Source organism: Enhydra lutris, unplaced genomic scaffold, assembly GCF_002288905.1.
Source record: "Enhydra lutris kenyoni isolate GAN:26980312 unplaced genomic scaffold, ASM228890v2 scaffoldscaffold13, whole genome shotgun sequence".
NCBI lineage: Eukaryota > Metazoa > Chordata > Mammalia > Carnivora > Mustelidae > Enhydra > Enhydra lutris.
This window is the reverse complement of record NW_019154097.1, coordinates 47,257,619-47,277,818: the sequence shown is the minus strand read 5'-3', so window position 1 is coordinate 47,277,818 and position 20,200 is coordinate 47,257,619. Positions and strand designations below refer to the sequence as shown.

The following is a 20,200-nucleotide window of genomic DNA, read 5'->3' as shown; positions in this document are numbered from 1 at the left end:
TGCGGGGAGGAAGGTGCAGGGACGCTTCCTGCGCACCAGGAGCGCGGTCCGGGCGGAGTCGTGGCGCGTCTCGCGTTCCGTGCGGCCGCTGGGGGAGACGCGGTCGCGAGTGGGAGGGAGAGTCCGCACGAGACAGTGGAAGAGGACGGGATTTAGGCTGGAAGAGCCTTAGAGGAGCCGTTTCCAGGTGGGGCTCCAGACAGAGGCTCTGACAAGGAGACAGGTCAAGGTCGCGCTGCAGGCCCGGCGGAGTGGGTGCGGTCCGGGGCCTGGACCTCAGCCCAAACCAACCCTCCTGCTCCTGGCTCCGGAAAGCTCTGGAAAGGAGCGTGCGGAGAGGAGGTTGAGTTTGGGGGGGTGGGGTGGGAGGATGGGGTCCCCTGTGATCAGCCATTTCGGTGCAAAGCGCCCCCCCATCCTCCCACCCCACACAGCCCAGCAGCCAGGGCCCTCGCCCCTCAAGGGGCACAGGACCTTCACAGACCCCGCCATTAAGAATGGCGGACACAGCACTGAGGGCCGCTCCACGAGTTTGCGGGAGAGCAGCAACCTGGTATCAAGGTGGTAACTTGCATGGTCCCCCGGGCCCTGCTCCTCAAGCCACATTGTTGCAGCTTTAGGTGCGAAGGAACTGGGGCTGAGCCCCCGTTAAGCGGATTTGTTGAGTTTATCCGGGTGGAACGTAAAGCTGCGGTTCTAGCTCACAAGGAATGTATCGTTTACGTTTACATTTACAAGTTGAATTAGAAGCTTCGTTCCCCCATCTCAGCAATTTTCTGGAAATACCGAATTTCTCAAGGAGTTCAGGCAGGTGGGGCAGATGAGTGTGCAGCAGGCTGGTGGTTTCACAAGATCTGCCCCATTTTCTGCCTTTTAAGGAGCTGAGTCTATGCGGGGGAGACCTGTGTTGCAGGCAGCATGATAGGGGCAACCCTAGGAAAGTTAAGAGCTGTGGTGGGAACGAAAGGAGATGAATTTTTTTTTTTTAAGATTTTATTTATTTATTTGACACACAGAGGTCACAAGTAGGCAGAGAAGCAGGCAGAGAGAGAGGGGGAAGCGGGTTTAACCCCGGTGAGCAGAGAGCCCGATGCGCAGGGCTCCATCCAAGGACCCTGAGATCACGACCAGAGCCGAAGGCAGAGGCCCAACCCACTGAGCCATCCAGGAGCCCCAGGAGGTGCATCTAATCCACATTTGGGGTGGGGGCCATGTGAGCAGCACCTCAGGATGAAACATGGAGGCAGAGACATTCAGGAAGGAGTTACTCCGGGGGACCATTCAGCTGGAGGAGGAAGAGATCCTCACCTGGGCATGGGAGTTCAAGTGTTTAGATGAGAAAGAAGAGCCCAAAGTCAAACCTGGGGGTGGAAAAACCCAAGTCTATGGATGGTGAACAGATCCTCTCTGGGAGTTGGGGACATGCAGAGGAGCAGTGTCCTTTATCTTAACACTGTTCTCTGGTACATCACTTACCCTGCATCAGATCACTGGAACTGAGAGTTCTTGTGGTCAGATATGTCTGTCCTCTCTGCGTCTTTATTCTCCAGCCACAGCACTGGGCCGATAGTGGGTCTCTGTTTTGGAAGAGTTGGATAGTTTTAGATAAGGCTGGCCAAAGCAGGGCATGCAGGACTCCAAAGGTTCACTGAGAAGTTTGTATTTTATTCCTGGGGCAGCAAGTGTTTATCAAAGGTCTTTATGAGGCCACCGGGTCTATGAGGAAGATTGGATTGACCTTGGTATGCCAAGGCTTCCAGTGGAAAGATATGGAGGGCAGGGAGATTGTTCCGGAGGCTGTCTTAGGAGATAAAGACCTGAGTTATGATGGTGGCCATAGAAATGGAGGGAGTAGGGCAAATGAGCAAGCAGTCTCCAGGAGAGAATTGATTCGTCTGTGCCTATCTGGGTTTAAGCAATGAACGTAAGGGATGAAGAACATCAGGCTGAGAGAAGTTATCTACATGTAGAAATGGGATTTGGGGATGTGGGGAAGGAGAGCTGGCTGGAGGAAAAGGTAAAGAGTTCCGTTTACATGGTTTGAATTGGAAGTGATGGTGAGTTGTCCACATAGAACTACCAGTGGGCAGATGGGGAGTTACTCCAACATGAAATGTGGGACTGAATGCCGGAGAGAGGGTAGGGATGAAGGCATCTTTGTAAAGGGGAGAGGGGAGGCCATGAGATAGAGGAGAATCCTAGATTCTCAGGCTCACTCCCAGCACCGGGGGTTCAAGTCCTTCCCCATCCCTGCCAAGTGCTCTACTGAGGCCACCCGAAACAACTTGACTGTTAGGAAAACCAGCCTCACATTCAGTTCCCAGCTGCTTCCCTTTCCATCCCAAGATGGTTCATAACCGTATTAACAGCTACTGTATTAAGCACTGACTCTCTGCTTTGCATGTGTACTTAACACTGAACATGTTTAGGAAGCCCCTTGCAGTCCTAAAATGGCTTTGTCATCTTCCCACGCATTCTTGCTTTATTTCTTTGCTTGTTCTTGGGTCACACTGAAGCATGAGAACAGACTCGTTGTAATTGCCTCAATGTCCAGTTTACATTAGTTGTCAAATCTAAACTTGATTCAGTGTCAAAACTTCTCTTCCCCTCTCAAGCTTGCTTTAGGCTCCTACTCTTGGAGGGGAAGGTGCTGGGCTTCTCCATTTCCCCATCTTGCTTCCTCACAGCCTCTCCTCTCCTGTTAGACTGTGGCTTCGGAGCCTTAGAGGTTGTAGGAGTAGAGATGGGGGGAGGCAAGTTGCCCCTGTCATGTGGAATTAGTATTCTGAGCCGGACAGGAGTTTGTAGTTGATCCCCTCCATGTGGTGCTTTTGGGGTGTGGTACCTTTGACCTAGGTGGTGATGCCCCAGTCTCGCTGCTTTCCATTGTTCCTTCAGCCCCTGGTTTCTGGAATTCTGTACTACCTGCAGTTGACCGATAGTTCCCCCAGGTGGCAAGTCTTGGGCAAAGTCTCTTTACAATGGCTTCTGGTTGACTGCCTCTTTTGCCCGTATTTGATCTACAGGAAACACTTATGTCTCCTTTGCCCCAACAATCTTGGGGGTGTGTGGTGCAGGGCATTTCAAATGCATCTGCCTCTCCAGGTAGCCAGCCTCAGACTTTTCCAGCACCAGCCTCTCTGCCTACACTAGCTCCAGGGGGCACAGGCCAAGCTATTCGGAGGGTTTTCTGGTTTCATGAATTGTTTCAAGAAAGCTAAGGCTTGTGAGTGCTGGAATTCAGAAGGATGCTAATGGAGAGAGAAAGCTTTGAGATTGCCGAAAGGAGAGAAGGTTTAGGTGGGAGAGGATGAGGTCAGAGGATTCCAGGAGGAAGCATGAAGTCCCCCTCACCCCTACCACCCCCAGGGACAGCTCGCCGAGGAGGGCGGTTCACACTCAGGGGCCTTACCCTTCCCAAGCAAGAACCAGGAAATGAGAGAAGTTGCTCCATGGGGACCCAAGGAGGGCTGAGGAGGTTTGGATAATAGTTAGAGCAATTGGGAAAATTCTGGGCAGATGAGCAGCGAGACAGACATTTGCTGGTAGCTGTGGAGGCCGAGCTGAATTCTGCAGTGTGTACTTTCTGTGTCCAAGTCCACATGGTTCCCACAGCCTAGACCCCACACCAAGGTCATCCGTGCGCAGGTAGGGCTACACACACAGGCTCCTATCCACACACACCTGCATACTCGTAGCCGTGAACACAGAGGCACCTGGATCTACCTGGGATTCCTTTTTATGGCAACATAGTTTACATACAATACAGTATACGGATCTTAAGTGTTCAGTTGGATGGTTTTGACAATTTACGGCGTTAACCACCGCCCCCCAAAACAATCTAGGACATTTTCATTGTTCCAGAAAGTTCCTTCATGCTCCTTTCCAGCAGTCCCCCAGGACTGCTACTTCCTGATTCCTATCCCCATAGTTTCATTTTTGTCTGTTCTGATATATTTTTGTACACACATGTGAGTACACCAACCCCCTCCTTGCCCTACTCTGCACATATGCAAGCCATACACCCCACATCTGCTGACCGCTTTGTGCCTTACAGTAAGCTTGGACCACGGTTACAGACTATCCTGTTCTTGCTGCGATGCCGGTATATGCTTTTTTTTTTTTTTTTAAAGATTTTATTTATTTATTTGACAGAGATCACAAGTAGGCAGAGAGGCAGGCAGAGAGAGAGAGGGGGAAGCAGGCTCCCCGCTGAGCAGAGAGCCCGATGCGGGGCTCGATCCCAGGACCCTGAGATCATGACCTGAGCCGAAGGCAGAGGCTTAACCCACTGAGCCACCCAGGTGCCCCAGATGCTGGTATATGCTAACCTACCTTATCTTCAACCCTAAAATCGAAACTCAAGTGATGTGTTTTTTTTTCTTTTTTGTTATTTTTATTGACATACAATGTATTATTTGCCCTAGGGGTACAGGTGTGTGAATCATCAGTCTTACGCATTTCACAGCCCTCACCATAGCACACCCTCCCCAGTGTCCATTGCCCAGCCACCCTATCCCTGGCCCCCCACCACCCAGTTTGTTTCCTGAGATTAAGAGTCTCTTATGGTTTGTCTCCCTCCTGATTCCATCTCGTTTCATTTTTTCCTTCCCTACCCCCCCCCCCGACCCCCCACCCTGCCTCTCAAATTCCTCATATCAGAGAGATCATATGATAATTGTCTTTCTCTGATTGACTTATTTCACTCAGCGTACTACCCTCTAGTTCCATCCACGTCGTTGCAAATGGCAAGATTTCATTTCTTTTGATGGCTGCATAGTATTCCATTGTGTGTGTGTATATGTGTGTGTGTATATACATATATATATAATATATATACCACATCTTCTTTATCCATTCATCTGTTGATGGACATCTAGGTTCTTTCCATAGTTTGGCTATTGTGGACATTGTTGCTATAAACATTTGGGTGCACGTGCCCCTTCAGATCACTATGTTTGCATCTTTAGGATAAATACCCAGTAATGCGATTGCTGGGTGGTAGGGTAGCTCTATTTTCAACTTTCTGAGGAACCTCCATGCTGTTTTCCAGAGTGGCTGCACCAGCTTGCCTTCCCACCAACAGTGTAGGAGGGCTCCCCTTTCTCCACATCCTCGCCAACATCTCTCGTTTCCTGACTGGTTAATTTTAGCCATTCTGACTGGTGTGAGCTGGTATCTCACTGTGGTTTTGATTTGTATTTCCCTGATGCCAAGTGAGGTGGAGCACTTTTTCATGGGTCTGTTGGCCGTCTGGATGTCTTCTCTGCGGAAGAGTAATAAGAGTGATATTTTAAAGTGATATTTTAAACCTCTTCTTTCAGATCCTTGGAGCTAGTGAAAAGTCAGAAAGGTGGTAATCATTCCACCTTGCACAGGAGTTTTATTTTTCTCTAGGTGCTCTAGGATATTTTAAAATGGAACCGTATTTGGGTAAATAGCTTTAAATAGCCACGTTGTGGCTTGTGCCTGCCGGAAGCCCAAGGATTTGACTTCCGAGATACATTCCAGCAGAACAAGTGGGAAGTGGTGGCCTAGCAGGGGCAGAGGCAGCAGGAAGCACCAGCGAGGAGCTCCCAAGAGCGGAGAGTTGCTGAGGGCGGCAGATTGGGGTCAGGACCAGAGCCTTTGGTCTCCCAGATGGGTCTGAGGTCAGGGAACTTGGAGCAAAGCCAAGTCCAGAGGCTGGTCCGGGCTGAGGATCTGTGTCAGGGGAGCGGAGGGTGTGGCCTGAGTCTGATCAAGGCACAGAGGGGAAGCAAGTACTGCGGGCAGAGTTGGAGGAGGTGAGACCAGATGTCATGGTCCCAGCTTTTGGGAGACCACGTTACAGCTGACCGGCCCCTGTGCCTGCCAGGTGAACTGCATGGACACACTCTCCCAGGACTGCAGGGCTCCTTCTCAGGTGGGTAGTGCGCCTAGGTTTGGGGACATGGAAGCAAAGGCAAGATAGAAGACAAGGGACAGGGATGGGGGAGCGCCTGGGTCTGGGCCTCTGGCCCAAACCTGTTGCTTCTGAAATCCAGAGATACTAGCAATCCCAAACAATGGGTCAGGTGCTCCTCTGCACCGAGAGACTGATAGCGAGACCACTTCTGACCTCCACAGCTCCGGGGTGCTCTAGCCTGCAGCTGTGTCCTCTCGCTTTGCCAAGGTTCAGGCCACAAGGAAGGTGTCGGCTGGATCCCAGGATCCCAGATCCCTGGGGGAGCCTGCCCTTCAGGCAGCAGCCGGAGCTCCCTCCACTTACAAATGTGGCCAGCTCCTGCTCTGCTCCTTGGCCTAAGAGTCTCCGAATGGTGCTCGCTCTCTGTGGGATTTGTAGCTATCCGAGGCTGCTGGGCGAAGCTGGGAGGAGAGAGCTAGGGTAGAAGTAAAGGATTACCTGTTTCCTAAGCTCCCGCCCGCGCCGGACAGTTGGTGTCGGTTATCTCGACATAACCTTCCGACAGCCTTTCCAGTAGACTCCCGTGTCAACTGTCTCCCTTTTCAGGCGAGTGTGTTGAAGTCTGTCACTGTATTAAGCTTTGGCCGTCTTGGCCCAGCCTCTGCTTCATACAGAGAGCCAGGGCATAGTGGGGTTATCTCTGGATCCTGAACCCTGTCTGTGCAGTCCCCTGGTCCCTGCTCAGTCTGAGCCCAGAGCCCAAAGTAAAGCTTCCGGCCTGGCTTCTCCAGGAGCATTGTGCCTCTCCTCTCCACCGGAAGCAAATGGCCATCAGCTGTGTCCGCCCAGACTGCCTGTGGCTGAGCAGCAGATCAGACTCTCTGTCCTGGAAGTCCTTTGAGAGGCCTGATGGGAGGCCTGGCCTCTGACAGCTGTGCCATCAGTTAGAATGGAAGGCCTCATGTGTTGGTCAAGGCCAGGGAGAGAAGAAGGGCTGGGTCTGGCCAGTTTCCAGCTTCATTTCCAGCCGTGATGACCCTTAAGGAAACATCCCTTCCCTGGTTGGCTTGTGTTCCCCAAATAGAGACATGTGTTCTCACTGGAGTTGCGTTCAGCAGCCCAGCTGCATCCAGACAGCTTTGGGCTGACAGCCACACACAAACCTCCTGGTTTGGAGATAGGCCAGGTCCCTGCAGGGGAGGGTGAAGAACTTTCCTACCAGTGGATGTCCAGTATGCAAGGACCAGGCTGCTGCTGGCCCCTGGCTCTCCCGATAGAGTTCGCGGCTTTGCTTGCCATCCAAAAAGCTGTGTGGATTTCCCAGACTGGTCAGTTCATAGGAAGGTCGGTCTCTCTGACCCCAAGATGCCAGATCTTCAAAGTGCTCCCTCTGGCCTCTCTTCCCATCTGCCTTCCCCATTCACCTCCAAGGAGCATCGCACTGAACCCCTCCTGAAAGTCTCCGAGTGCCATCTGTGCTCAAAGAATCCGCAGGGAGATATCCTCAACTTGCCATTTTGATGCTACTGTTTTGAACAGGTCACTAGGAAAATCGCTACGTATGAAACAGTGGCAGAAACTACGCCAGATCAATGCTGCTAGCGTGAAAATCTGATTGAGGAGTCAAATCTTTTTTTCCCCCTCTTTTCTTTTTTAAGATTATTTGGCAGAGAGAGTGCGAGTGCACAAGCAGGGGGAAAAGCAGGCTTCCTCGCTGAGCAAGGAGCCTGTTGTGGGATTTAATCCCAGGACCCTGAGATCATGACCTGAGCTGAAGGCAGACACTTAACCCACTGAGCCACCCACGTGTCCCTAAGGCATCAAATCTTTCTTGTAAAATTCACACAAGAAAAAGACTTGAGCTTGGGGAAACTGATTTTGGCCAAACAAAATTGAAAGTAAAAAAGTCGGAATGGGTTAATGGTGAAATATGAAATCAAGGAATTAAATTGGCTTCACGGAGCTCACTAAGGAAAGTACCTTTGGCAGAAACTTGTCAATATTAGTTTAATGGTCTGTGTAGAAGCTCAAAGCCAGGAAAATCTGAAACCTTGTAGAGTTTGGAGTAGCTCTAAGAGAGGGGGGTGAGCACTCCGTCCTCCACCTGCCCAGGCTAGCAGCGCCCCAATCTCTGCTCACAGGGCTGCGTCCTCTCTCAGGACTGTGCTGTTCCATTTAGGAACTGTTCTCCTTTATCAGCAGGTGAGGGCTGTCCTTGCCTGGGAAGGAGAGACGCCTGGAGGAGTTGGTCCCTGGGGCTGGCTTTACCCCTGGATGCCTGAAGACAATCCCCCCCCCCCCCCCCCCCCCCCCCCCCAGTGAATAAAGAGATGGAGGCTGCAGTGGGGATAAAGCAGGCGGGAGTTTGATGATGGGCTCTGAGCTATGGATGGGATAGATGAGGAGCCAGCATTTAGGTTGGCTTACGCAAGCTCTAGGACTAGGTCCAAAGCTCGTCCTCTCTCCTCGACCCGCTGTCTCCCAAATGCCCTGAGCATTGGGCTTTCTTTCAGAGACAAGAGGATCTGGGATCTGACTGAGGTGGGAGTGGGGAGGTCCTTAGGTACAGTCCACCAGGGCATTGGTGGGTGTGGCATCAAGTCAAGGTGGCCGCATCAGTGAAGAAGGCAGGAATGGTGACGAACGATTCACTCATTCCGTGCATGCTTATTGAGTGTTATTGTGCACCAGAAATCCTGGGCACTGGGTGGGGATACTGTGAACAAGGAGGACAAGGTCCCTGTCCTTGTGATCCATACATTCCAGTGGGAAAAGATTGATGATAAGCAAACCAATGAGTGCAGTAATGTCGGATGGTGGCAGCCACGTAAAGATTAGATTTTAGGGAGAAAACCGGAAGCAAGAAGTATAATTGGGAAGTATGACATTCTCCGAGAGAGAGGACAGTACCTTAGTCGAGGATGTTAGCCCTGGAGCTGCAGCGAAGTGGGTGGGTTTGGAATATATTTAAGTACTGAAGCTAACCAATTGGGCGTGAGGGGGCAAGGAAAAGAGGAATTCGGGGTGTGGACTTGAGCAACTGGGTAGATAATGGTGCTGTCCTCCGAGGCTGAGAAAAGGGAAACAGGTGTTGGAGGCGGGGGCACGTGTGAATGGAAAGTTCTGTTTTGACTGTGTTGCATTTGAGATGCCCATGAGGCACCCAGGTGGGGTCCAGATCGGTGGAGACATCAAGTAGGGGCTATGATTTGGGACTCACCGGTATACAAATGGGATTCAGAGGGGCACCTGGGTGGCTCAGTGGATTAAGCCGCTGCCTTCAGCTCAGGTCATGATCCCAGGGTCCTGGGATCGAGCCCCGCATCGGGCTCTCTGCTCCGTGGGGAGCCTGCTTCCTCCTCTCTCTCTGCCTGCCTCTCGCCGACTTGTGATCTCTGTCTGTGAAATAAATAAATAAAATAAATCTTTAAAAAAAAACACAAAAAAACAAATGGGATTCAGGTCCCTTAGACTCTAGATCTTAGGACGGTGGTTCTCCAGTGGTGGGTGGAGACAGTGGGTGCCCCCTCCTGCCAGGGGACATCTGGTGACATCTGGAAACATCTTTGGTGGTTACACCTGGGTTGGGGGAAATTGGTTACTGGTTGGAGGTCAGGGGTGCTGCTAGGAATCCTGCTGTACCCCCCACAGCACAGAATTACCTGGCCCCAAATGCCAGTGGTGCTGAGGTGGAGAGCCCTGTCCTAGAGCGAGTGTAGACGGAGAAGGAGAGAGAGGACAGCCCCAGGACCTGCCTAATGTGAGGAGGTAGAGCTTGCCTCACGGAGCACTGAGTGGAGTGTCCTGGAGGTGGAGAGTGTTGGAAAGGAGGGGAGCTCAACTGGGCATAATGTGGATGGACTCCATCCTTCAAGCCCAGAGAGAAGCAACAAATGGCTTAGGCAAGACAGACATGTTGATGACCTTGACAAGAGTGGTTCCTGTGGCCTGATGGGTTAGAAGCTCTGGCGGAGAAGGCTGCATTTCTTCCCTGATCAGAATGTCTCGTGTGTGCTTTCATTAATCCACACCCATCAGGGAGGTTCTATTATCGTGGCCTTACAGAACAGGCAATATTACTATTCCGCCCATTTTACAGAGGTAGAAACCGAGGCACAGAGAGGCTAATTACTCCCCACAGTCAGGCAGCCCACAGTAAGTGGCGCCGCTAGGAGGGTTTGGAGGGGAGGCATTGAAGGCAGTGAGCAGTGTCTCTGTACAGGAGAACGGAGACGGGTACAGAGGAGGTTTGCCCGCTGATAGGAATGATCCATGTGGAGGCTGAAATGGACCATGTTGGAGGCGAGGCTGAGAACCGAAGTCTGAGTCCCTGAGAAGGATCCCGGAGCCCATGCTGAGGGGTTGACCTTTCCCAGGAGCATGATACCAGTAACCCTAACTGTTTTGAGCAAGATTAACCCTCGACTCACCTTCTCTCCCACATGCCCGCCCCCCACCACAGCCCCACTAGGCAGCTCTCTGTAGCTCCCCACTGTGCTAACAGGTAGCCTCCTTGTAGGAAGTGGCTGCGTGGCCCCAGCCCTTCCAACTCCATGTCTTGGGGTACCAGAGGCCGGATGTACTCAGGAACCAGGATTGCAAGTAAGGGCAGCCCTGCGGTCAGGAGCTAGAGCCCGGGCTGGCTGGGCAGTTCTATCAATACAAACAGTGGTATTTCCACCCAAACTTGACTGCCACCATCCTTATCCTAAGCCTACAAGGCCGTGCCCCAGGGTCTTTGCTCATCACTCTCTCCCTGTGGTCGTCACCGCACCAGCCTCCTGTAGACTCTCCCAAGTACTGAGTGTTCTCACTTTCTTCACCGTCTCTCCCTTCTCTACCCGGCTGAGTCTTGGCATGGTCTCCTGATGCAGGAGGCTCAGCTAGACAGGGCTGTCTGGGAGGTGACTGCTAACAGCCTCAACTAGATGATGCCCTCCTGGTAGCGCATCCGGCAATGGCTGCTTCTTCAGTAGCCCTGTTCCCACGTATAATGTGGTTTTTTGGTGCGGCGTCTGTATTCCATGCTGGGCTGTAAACGTCACGAGGCTGGGTCTAGTTGACCAGTTATTTCCGGGACCTGGCACACAGTAGGTGCTCAGTCACTATTTGCTGAAAGAGGAAATGAATCGCTGACTGTGTTATAGCCCATTTGGTATTTCTCTGGCTGGCGTCTACATGTTGCATTCAACACGTTATTCCGCTCAGCACACCTTTTACTACAGATTTTTGAAGCTTGCCTGATCCCCCGCGTGATTACGTCCATCTTTGTCTGAAGGCGTGTAAAGGAGTTTAATCTAGTATCTTTGGCCATTCATTTCAAATAGAAAGCTAGGGGCTCCTGGGTGGCTCAGTGGGTTAAGCCTCTGCCTTCGGCTCAGGTCGTGATCTCGGGGTCCTGGGATCGAGCCCCACATCGGGCTCCCTGCTCAGTGGGGAGCCTGCTTCCCCCCACCCCTCTGCCTGCCTCTCTGCCTACTTGTGATCTCTCTCTCTCTGTAAAATAAATAAAATATTAAAAAAAAATAGAAAGCGTTACTAAAGTTGTATGTTATTGGTTCTTCCCAATAGGATGGCTGGTCTGGTGTTGTGTGAACCAACAGAGCTTTACAACATCCTGAATCAGGTCACAAAACTATCCCGACTGACTGAACCCAACTATCTCTGCTTATTGGGTAAGTGCCTTAAACACACACACACACACACACACACACACACACACACACACAAACTATGTTGTGTTCAGTGCCCTTCAAATACTATTTTAGGTAAAGCAACAAACTTAAGAGACTCGGGGAATAAATGATTTTAGAAAACTCTTGGGCTTCTTGGAGATAGCTTAAAATGCTACCACTAATTGTCACTTGACTTGGAATGAACTCAGATGAAATGTAGAAGTTCTTGGAAGACATGTGTTCTTACTGAGTGAAACATTTCAAACATCTAACACCTACATAGTAAGGCAAATAAATGCCCATGTACCCATTGCTCAGATGTAACATAATAAACGTTACGCATAGATATGTACCCCTCTTTTGTGCCCCCATCCCAATCCCATTGCTTCTCCTCCCCCAAAGATGACCTCTTCTGTATTTATTACATTTTTTTCTATATATGCAGGCATCCCAAAATGTGAGGCTTAAACATTTACACACATTGTACCATCATGTACAATTTCTCTGCAATTTGCTATTTCTTGAAGTTTTTGAGGTTCCCCCCAAATCTACATGGGAAGATCTGTTTTAACTGTGAGTTGGGGCAGTAGCCATTCCTAATCAGTTGTGGCGTGCTGCTGGCATTTGTGTTTCTGTTCAGAACAGTGCGGCACTGCCCGGGAGAACCTTGACCTCTTATTTACATGCAGGAGTTTCTTCCGGATACCTCCCTAGAAATGGAATTGCAAGTTGCAAATTCCGCTTCGTTCCGTTGTCCAGTTGCCTTCCCAAAAGATTGTATCCGTCTGCATTCCCGTCATCCATGTAGGAGACATACCTACCCCTATCTGGTTTTGTCAGCCTTTAGAATTTTTGCAGTCTGATTGGTGTGAACTTGTGTTGTAATGTTTGCTCCCCCCAATTAAAAAAATTGTGATAAAATACACATAAAACGTACCAACTTTTTAAAAAAATGTTTTTATTTATTTATTTGAAAGAGATCACAAGCAGGCAGAGAGGCAGGCAGAGAGAGCGGGGGAAGCAGGTTCCCTGCTGAGCAGAGAGCCCGATGCGGGGCTTGATCCCAGGACCCTGAGATCATGGCCTGAGCTGAAGGCAGAAGCCCAACCCACTGAGCCACCCAGGTGCCCCAAATGTACCAACTTTTAAATGTACAATTCAGAGGTGTTAAACATGTCCATGTTTTACCACCTTATGGGCACCACTTTCCCTCTCTGTAACTCTTCTCTTGTAAACTCGGAAATGAGCTCTGTACCCATTAAATACTAACTGTCCTTCCTCCATCCCTTAATCCCCTGGAGATTCCCACTCTCCCTTCTGTCTCTATGATTTTGATGGCTGTAGGGCATGTAGGTGGTATCATACAGTATTTGTCTTTTGGCTTATTTCGCTTAACATCATGATGTCCTTGAGGTTCGTCCTATTGTAGCATTTTGCTGTCTTCCTCTTTAAGGCTGAGTAATATTCCATTGTATGGATATACCACATTTTTCCTGTCCGTTTATTTATCAGCAAACAATGGGGTTGTTTCCACATCTTAGCTGTTGTGGATGATAATGCTACGATCGTGGGTGTACAAATACTTCTGAGACCTTGGCTTTTAGTTATTTATTTTGGGTACATAAACCAGAAACGGAATCACGGGGTCCTATGGTAATTCTGTTTATAAAGTCTGAGGAGCTGCCCTACTGTTTTTCCATAGTTACGTGGGCCTAAGGATTCACACATTTCCCATTTTTCCACGTCATTGTCAACGCTTGTTGTTTTCTGGTTTGGGGGCGACAGTAATTATTCTAATAGGAGGGAGGTAGTATCTCATTATAATTTTGATTTTCATTTCCCTGATGATTAGTAATGTTGAGCATCTTTTCATGAACTTCTTGACCATTTGTGTATTTTTGGAGAAATATCCCAAGTCCCTTGCCCACTTTTGAATCAGGTTTTGGTTTTGTTTATCTCTAGAGTTTTAGGAGTTACCTACATGTTCTGGGTATTAATCCCTTATTGAGATTTAATTGTCTTGAAGTTCAGTTTGTCTCTTTTTTCTTCTGTTGTCCATGCCTTTGTCCTATCCAGGAAATCATTGCCAAGCCCAGTGTCATGAAGATTTTGCCCTATGTTTTTTTGAAGTTTATACTTTTAGGTCTTACATTTAGGTCTTTGATCCATGTTGAGTTGATTCGTGTATGTGGGGTTAGATAAAGGTCCAACTTCATTCATTTGCATGTGGGTATCCAGAGGGAGAGGGAGAGAGAATCTCAAGCAGGCTCTATGCCCAGTGTGGAGCCCCATGCGGGGCTTGATCTCACGGCCTGAGCTGAAACAGGAGTCGGATGCTCATCGACAGAGCCACCCAGGTGCCCCTCACTGACTTAATTTTTAATAAGTACAAATACATAGCTTTAGTTTCAGAACCTAATGTAGGCCTGATAATCAAAACCTTTTTGGAAGACAGGTTTTAGGTCCCACTCAATCTCCAGTAAGATATTTTCACACACTGCAGTACTTTTATACCATTAAAAGAGAGAGAGAGAGAGAGAGAGAGAGAGAGAGTGTGTGTGTGTGTGTGTGTGTGTGTGCGCGCGCGCGCGCGCGTGTGTGTGTGTATCTGCCCCCATAGCAACACCAGAATAGTAACAATTCACTTGAGGTCTCACCTGTAGAAAGAGGCTGTCATGGGACAGTTTGTTAAAATTCCACTCTCAGATTTTTTAAAAGAGATTTTATTTATTTATTTGGCAAAGAGAGGGGAGAGTGAGAGAGCCCACACGTGCACAAGCAAGGCAAGTAGCAGTCTCCCCGCTGAGCAGGGACCCCGACGTGGGGCTCGATCCCAGGACCCTGGGATCATGACCCGAGCTGAAGGCAGCTGCTTCACCGACGGAGCCACCCGGGCACCCCAGTCAGATTTTTTCATCAGTGTTTTTCCAGATCTTTCATATTGTGCTGCCAAAATCTGAAACCTGCCTCAAAGAGATCATCCAGTAAAAGAAACGAATGATTATTTTGGAATAGAACCCAGGAGATCAGAGTGGTTCAAGATTCCCCATATTTGCTGGAATGTGTAATGGTTATTGGTGAGAATTGCCAAAAATCCTATGCATGCTTTCATACTCTCCTGTGACTGGCTAGAGAGGCTATAAAAAGTTTGGGAGTCCGTACCCTTTTTCATGCAAGCGCCCCCATAGGGTGAGTTAGTTGGGGGATTAAATACCATTCATTCAAGGCCTCACCAGTTGAAAACTATCCTGGGCCAACCAGGACACCTACTAGTTTGTGAACATCCCAGAGAAAGCACGATTTTGTAAAGATTTTATTTTTTTAAGTTCTCTCCACACCATACAGATTTGGGCTTAGAAGACGGGAAAATCCACATCAATGTATTGAACCTACGTGTTTCATTTGCTCACAGACTTTTACACACTAATATTCTACAAAAGAAACTACTGTAGCGAAGAGAACTGCCCTTTTGATTTGCTTCATTTCTTTGTCGACCCATTAGCACGCTGTCAGAGGTCTGTCTTTTTGCAAACAAGCTGAAAAGCATCCTTCCAAAGAGACCTATATAAATATTCATATATAGGTCTAGAATATTACTGTTCAACATAAATGTTATTTCTAGAAAAAACTTAGCAGAAGTTAGAACAACGTGTGACATCTTTAGCCACTTAAAAAAAAAAAGTCAAAAAAATTTCAAAATTACTGTTTTTTTGACAGTTAATATATACAAATACATATTGGCCAAAACTCAGGAAATTAATGCCTGGGTTGAATAGTTGGGAGAATTTTTGTTCAACTGAAATGCCTTATCTCTCTCTCTTTTTTTTTTTTTTTTTTTTTTTTTTAAGATTTTTATTTATTTATTTGATAGAGATCACGTTTAGGCAGAGAGGCAGGTAGAGAAGAGAGGAGGAAGCATGCTCCCTGCGGAGCAGAGAGCCTGATGTGGGGCTCGATCCCAGGACCCTGAGATCATGACCTGAGCCGAAGGCAGAGGCTTCACCCACTGAGCCATCCAGGCGCCCTTTGTTGGATTTTCTGTATAGACAATCCCATTTATCTGCATATAATGATGCAGTTATTTCCGGTTCTTACAGTTCTTTCCTTTTCTCACTGCACTGCTGTGCCCTGTGCTCCCCAGTGTGGTGTTACAGAGACACAGTGACTGTGAGTTTTGTCTTGTTTCTCCCTTTACCAATCACTGTGATATTTGGTGTAGCCACTAAGTAGTTTTCCCCATCAGGTTAAGGAAGTTCTTGTATATACCTAACTTACTAAGGACATTTTTGTTTGCATTGTGAATTGAAATTTTCAATGTGCCAAAGGAGGTTCAAAACAGTGAAAGCAAAACCAATGAATCATTAAAGTAGTAGTTAGTAAAAAAAAAAAAAATAATAATAATAATAATTGCATACACACCAAAAAGACAGTTTACAAACAGGGACCATTCAGACCAGACTGTGGGATGAGGCTTAGGGGTATGTTTGTGATCGAGCTTCATAGTGAGAAAGCCGTGAGGATTTATTTTTCAGGGATTTGTCGCAATATTAAAATTTTCAGTGGTTCCCTCTTCCTGACCTTGAGAAACAGTTCAAAGCTTCCTTTTTCTTTCCAGAGACACAAGCAACAATTCAGGTCAAGTTAGCCTTGTAAAATAAACTGAATTAAGCTTTGTTTGCATGACCTGGTTTGGCCCACTCAGGGAATTTGCAAGGCTGGTCTCCTCCGTTTCTGATTTTAACAGCATCTGTGGAAAGGAACATACAGTTTTTCTCCTTTTAATACCTCTGTGTGCTTTCCTAGTATGACATAGTGTGTTATGTAGATCATGATGTATTTTGATCATCGTGTATTTGGCGAACACTGTTAGATTTGGCTTACCGTGATTTCTGATTTTCACATTTAAATGAATGGATGGAATGAGCTTATGGTATACTCTGATCAGTTTTGCTTGTTTTTTAAACCATCCAGACCATGTATCTGACTTCTTTTGCTCATGGTTATATTGTTAAAATTCACGCCTACTGTTGTATGTAGCTACAAGTGGTTGGTTCATTTTCGTTGCTACATCAAGGGTAAACAAAGGCAGGCTGTGGTTAAAGTGGTAAAAACACTACCAGGTATTTACACGAAGGATACAAACATAGTGATTTGAAGGGGCGCATGCACCCCAGTGTTTACAGCAGCAACGTCCACAATAGCCAAAGTATGGAAAGAGCCCAGATGTCCATCAACAGATGAGTGGATAAAGTCGTGTGCGTGTAGGTGTGTGTGCACATGTGTACGTGAGTGCGTATGCATATATAGTGGCCCATGACTCAGCCATCCAAAAGAATGGAAGCTTGCCATTGACAACGATGTGGATGGAACTAGAGGGCATTAAGCTAAGCGAAATAAGGCAGTCAGAAAAAGATAAATCTGTGATTTCACTCGTGGAATTTAAGAAGCCAAACAGATGAACATAGGGGAAGGGAGGGGAAAAAGAAGATGAAATCAGAAAGGGAGACAAACCAAGAGACTCTTAACTCTAAGAAACAAACTGAGGGCTGCTGGCGGGGAGAGAAGCGGGGTGGGGGTGGGGGGTGGGAATGGGGTAACTGGGGGATGGGCATTAAGGAGCGCACGTAATGGATTGAGCACTGAGTGTTGTAATGGATTGAGCACTGAGTGTTCTGTGCAACTGATGAATCCCTAAACTCCATCTCTGAAACTAATAATACATTCTATGTTGATTGATTTTAAATAAAAAATAGAGGGAAGGACAGATTTTAATCAGGAACGGACTGTTTCAATAGGAAAGAGTCCACCGTGAACCAAGGCTGCTTGGGTTTGTGCAGAGGTGACTGGCTTAGTTAAGGGGGAGTGAAGGAGTGGGAGGGGGGAGGGAGTGGGGCTCAGGGGACTGGGGGAGTGAACAATTAGAAGGGGAGGAGATGTGGTTCCTTTGAGACCCATCTGGGTTGGCTAAGTGGCATTTATTAAAGTTAAGCTCCTACCTTTCCCGGGAGACTGGGAGGCAGGGGCCCTATCTTCGGGTGTTGGCTGGGACAAAGAGAAAGTTCTTTCCGTAGCCTTGAGATTTTTTCAGACCAGCACTGTCAGGGGAGCTGGGCCAGCGCCGGGCTGTGGCCTTAAGCTGTGTCTGAAGATGTCTTAAAGGTATCGTTAAATGTCTGAAGTGTTTGTTACTGTTTTTTTTTTTTTTTTTTTTTTTTTTTTTTTTTCAGCCACTGAAAAACTCTGGATACAAGTCTTTTGTTACTTTATTGCAGATCTTTTTTCTCACTCTGTGGCTTGCCTTGCCACCTTTTTTTTTTTTTTAAGATTTTATTTTTAAAAGATTTTATTTACTTTTTTGACAGATGGAGAGCCAGAGAGCACAAGCAGGGGGAGTGGCAGAGGGAGAAGGAGAAGCAGGCTCCCTGCTGAGCAAGGGAACCCGAGGCAGGGCACTATCCCAGGACCCTGGGATCATGACCCGAGCAGAAGGCAGATGCTTAACTGACTGAGCCACCCAGGCACCCCAAAGATTTTATTTATTTGAGAGAGAGACAGAGAGAGAGAGAGAGCATGAACAGGGGGTAGGAGCAGAGGGAGAGGAATCAGCAGACTCCCCACTCAGCAGGGATTCCGGGACTTGATCCCACAGCCTTGAGATCCTGATGCTTGACTGACTGAGCGCCCCCCACCCCCACCCAGGCACCCCTGCCCTCTCACCTTCTTAATGTAGTATTTTGATGAGAAAAGGTAGACGTTCTTAATTTTATTAGGATTAGGTCTGCCCATATTTTCTTTCTTGGTTAGTGCTTTTTTGCATTTTTTAAAAAAGATTTTATTTATTTGAGAGAGAGAGAGAGAGAGAGCATGAGAGAGAGCATGAGAGGAGAGAGGTCAGTGGGAGAAGCAGACTCCCTGCTGAGCAGGGAGCCCGATGTGGGCCTCGATCCCGGGACTCCAGAATCATGACCTGAGCTGAAGGCAGTTGCCTAATCAACTGAGCCACCCAGGCGCCCCTACATTTTTTTTTTTAAGAAATAGAACATTTGGGGGAGCAGTTTTAGGTTCACAGCAAAATTGAGCAGAAAGTACAGAGATTTCCTAAGTACCTCTGTCCACCCACGTCAGCACAGCCTCTCTATCCTCAGCCCCTGCCAGAGTGCTGTTTGTTACAGTGGAGGAAACTACACTGGGCCCTCGTTATCACACGAAGCCCCGAGTTTCCAGTCAGGTTAGTGTCACGCATTCTCTGGGTTTTAACACATCGATGGTGACGTGTGTTCATCATGACCGGATCCTACAGAATGGTTTCACTGTCCTAAAGATCCTGAGTGCTCGGCGTATAACTCCCTCCCTCACATCCCCCACTAAGCCCTGGCAACCGCCAATCTTTTCCCTGTCTGTACGGCTTTGTGTTTTCAGGAATGTCTTATAGTTGGCACCGTGCAGCAGGTGGCCTGAAACTGACTTCTTTCACTTACTCTGCATTTACTCTCCTCCATGGCTTTTCCTGGCTTGATCGCTCTGTGCGTGCGCGTGCGCGTGTGCGCGGTCAGTACTATCCCATTGTCTGAATGTACCACAGTTTCTCCATTCAGTTATTTAAGGACCTCTTCCTTGCTTTGAACATTTGACCATCACGAAAAAAGCTGCTCTAAACAATTGTGGTCATAGATTTTCAACCAAGGGCCTTAATTGCTGATAAGAGTTTGTTGAGTTTTGTTAGAAACTGCCCAATCAGGGCGCCTGGGTGGCTCAGTGGGTTAAAGCCTCTGCCTTCAGCCCAGGTCATGATCTCAGGGTCCTGGGATCAAGCCCCTCATCGGGCTCTCTGCTCAGCAGGGAGCCTGCTTCCTCGTCTCTCTCTGCCTGCCTCTCTGCCTACTTGTGATCTCTGTCTGTCAAATAAATAAATAAAATCTTATAAAAAAAGAAACTGCCCACCGGTCTTCCATAGTGACTACCGTTCTACGTTCCCACTAGCAGTGAATGAGAATTCCTGTTGCTCCACATCCTCACCAGCATTTGGTGGTGACCGCGTTTTGGATTTTTGACATTCAAGAGGCGTGTAGGGGTCTCTTTATTTGTTGTTTAAATTTGCATTTCTTTGAGGATAGTGTATTTTCTGAGGCTTATTTGCCACCTGTGTATCTTCTGTAGTGTGCTGTGTCTGTTCAAATCTTTTGCCCATTTTTATTTATTTGAGAGAGAGAGAGAGAGTGCCAGGGAGAGTAGGGTGAAGGGCAGAGGGAGAAGCAGACTCCCCGCTGAGTGGGGAGCCTGAGGTGGGACTCGATCCTGGGACTCCAGGATCATGACCTGAGCCAAAGGCAGACACCCAACCAACTAAGCCACCCAGGCACCCCTTGCCCATTTTAAAATCAGGTTGTTTTTTCTCTTGTTGAATTTAAGAATGATGTTTCGGGGCCCCTGGCGGGCTCAGTCAGTGGAGCATGTGACTCTTTATCTCAGGGTTGTGAGGTCAAGCCTCACGCTGGGTGTGGAAATTAAAAATCTTAAAAAAACAAAACAAAACAATGTTTTGGATACCCTCCCTTTTTAGGATTTATGGATGAGGCTCTGTCCCTGTTCCACATCCCTCCCAAACTTTGAGGACATCAGTCCTACCTTCTGCCCTAGC

The 20,200-nt window shown here is 48.2% G+C and overlaps 1 protein-coding gene across 1 annotated transcript in view; it reads left to right on the top strand.

The window, feature by feature from the left end:
- The first annotated feature begins 142 nt into the window (after positions 1-142).
- Positions 143-20,200, top strand: part of LOC111146130 (serine/threonine/tyrosine interacting like 1) — a 60,177-nt gene continuing 40,119 nt past the window's right edge. The window contains exons 1-2 of the mRNA XM_022501535.1: positions 143-187; positions 11,459-11,562. Of these exons, the coding sequence (XP_022357243.1) occupies positions 11,460-11,562 (103 nt within the window). The 5' untranslated portion in view covers positions 143-187; position 11,459. The remainder of the gene's footprint in view (positions 188-11,458; positions 11,563-20,200) is intronic.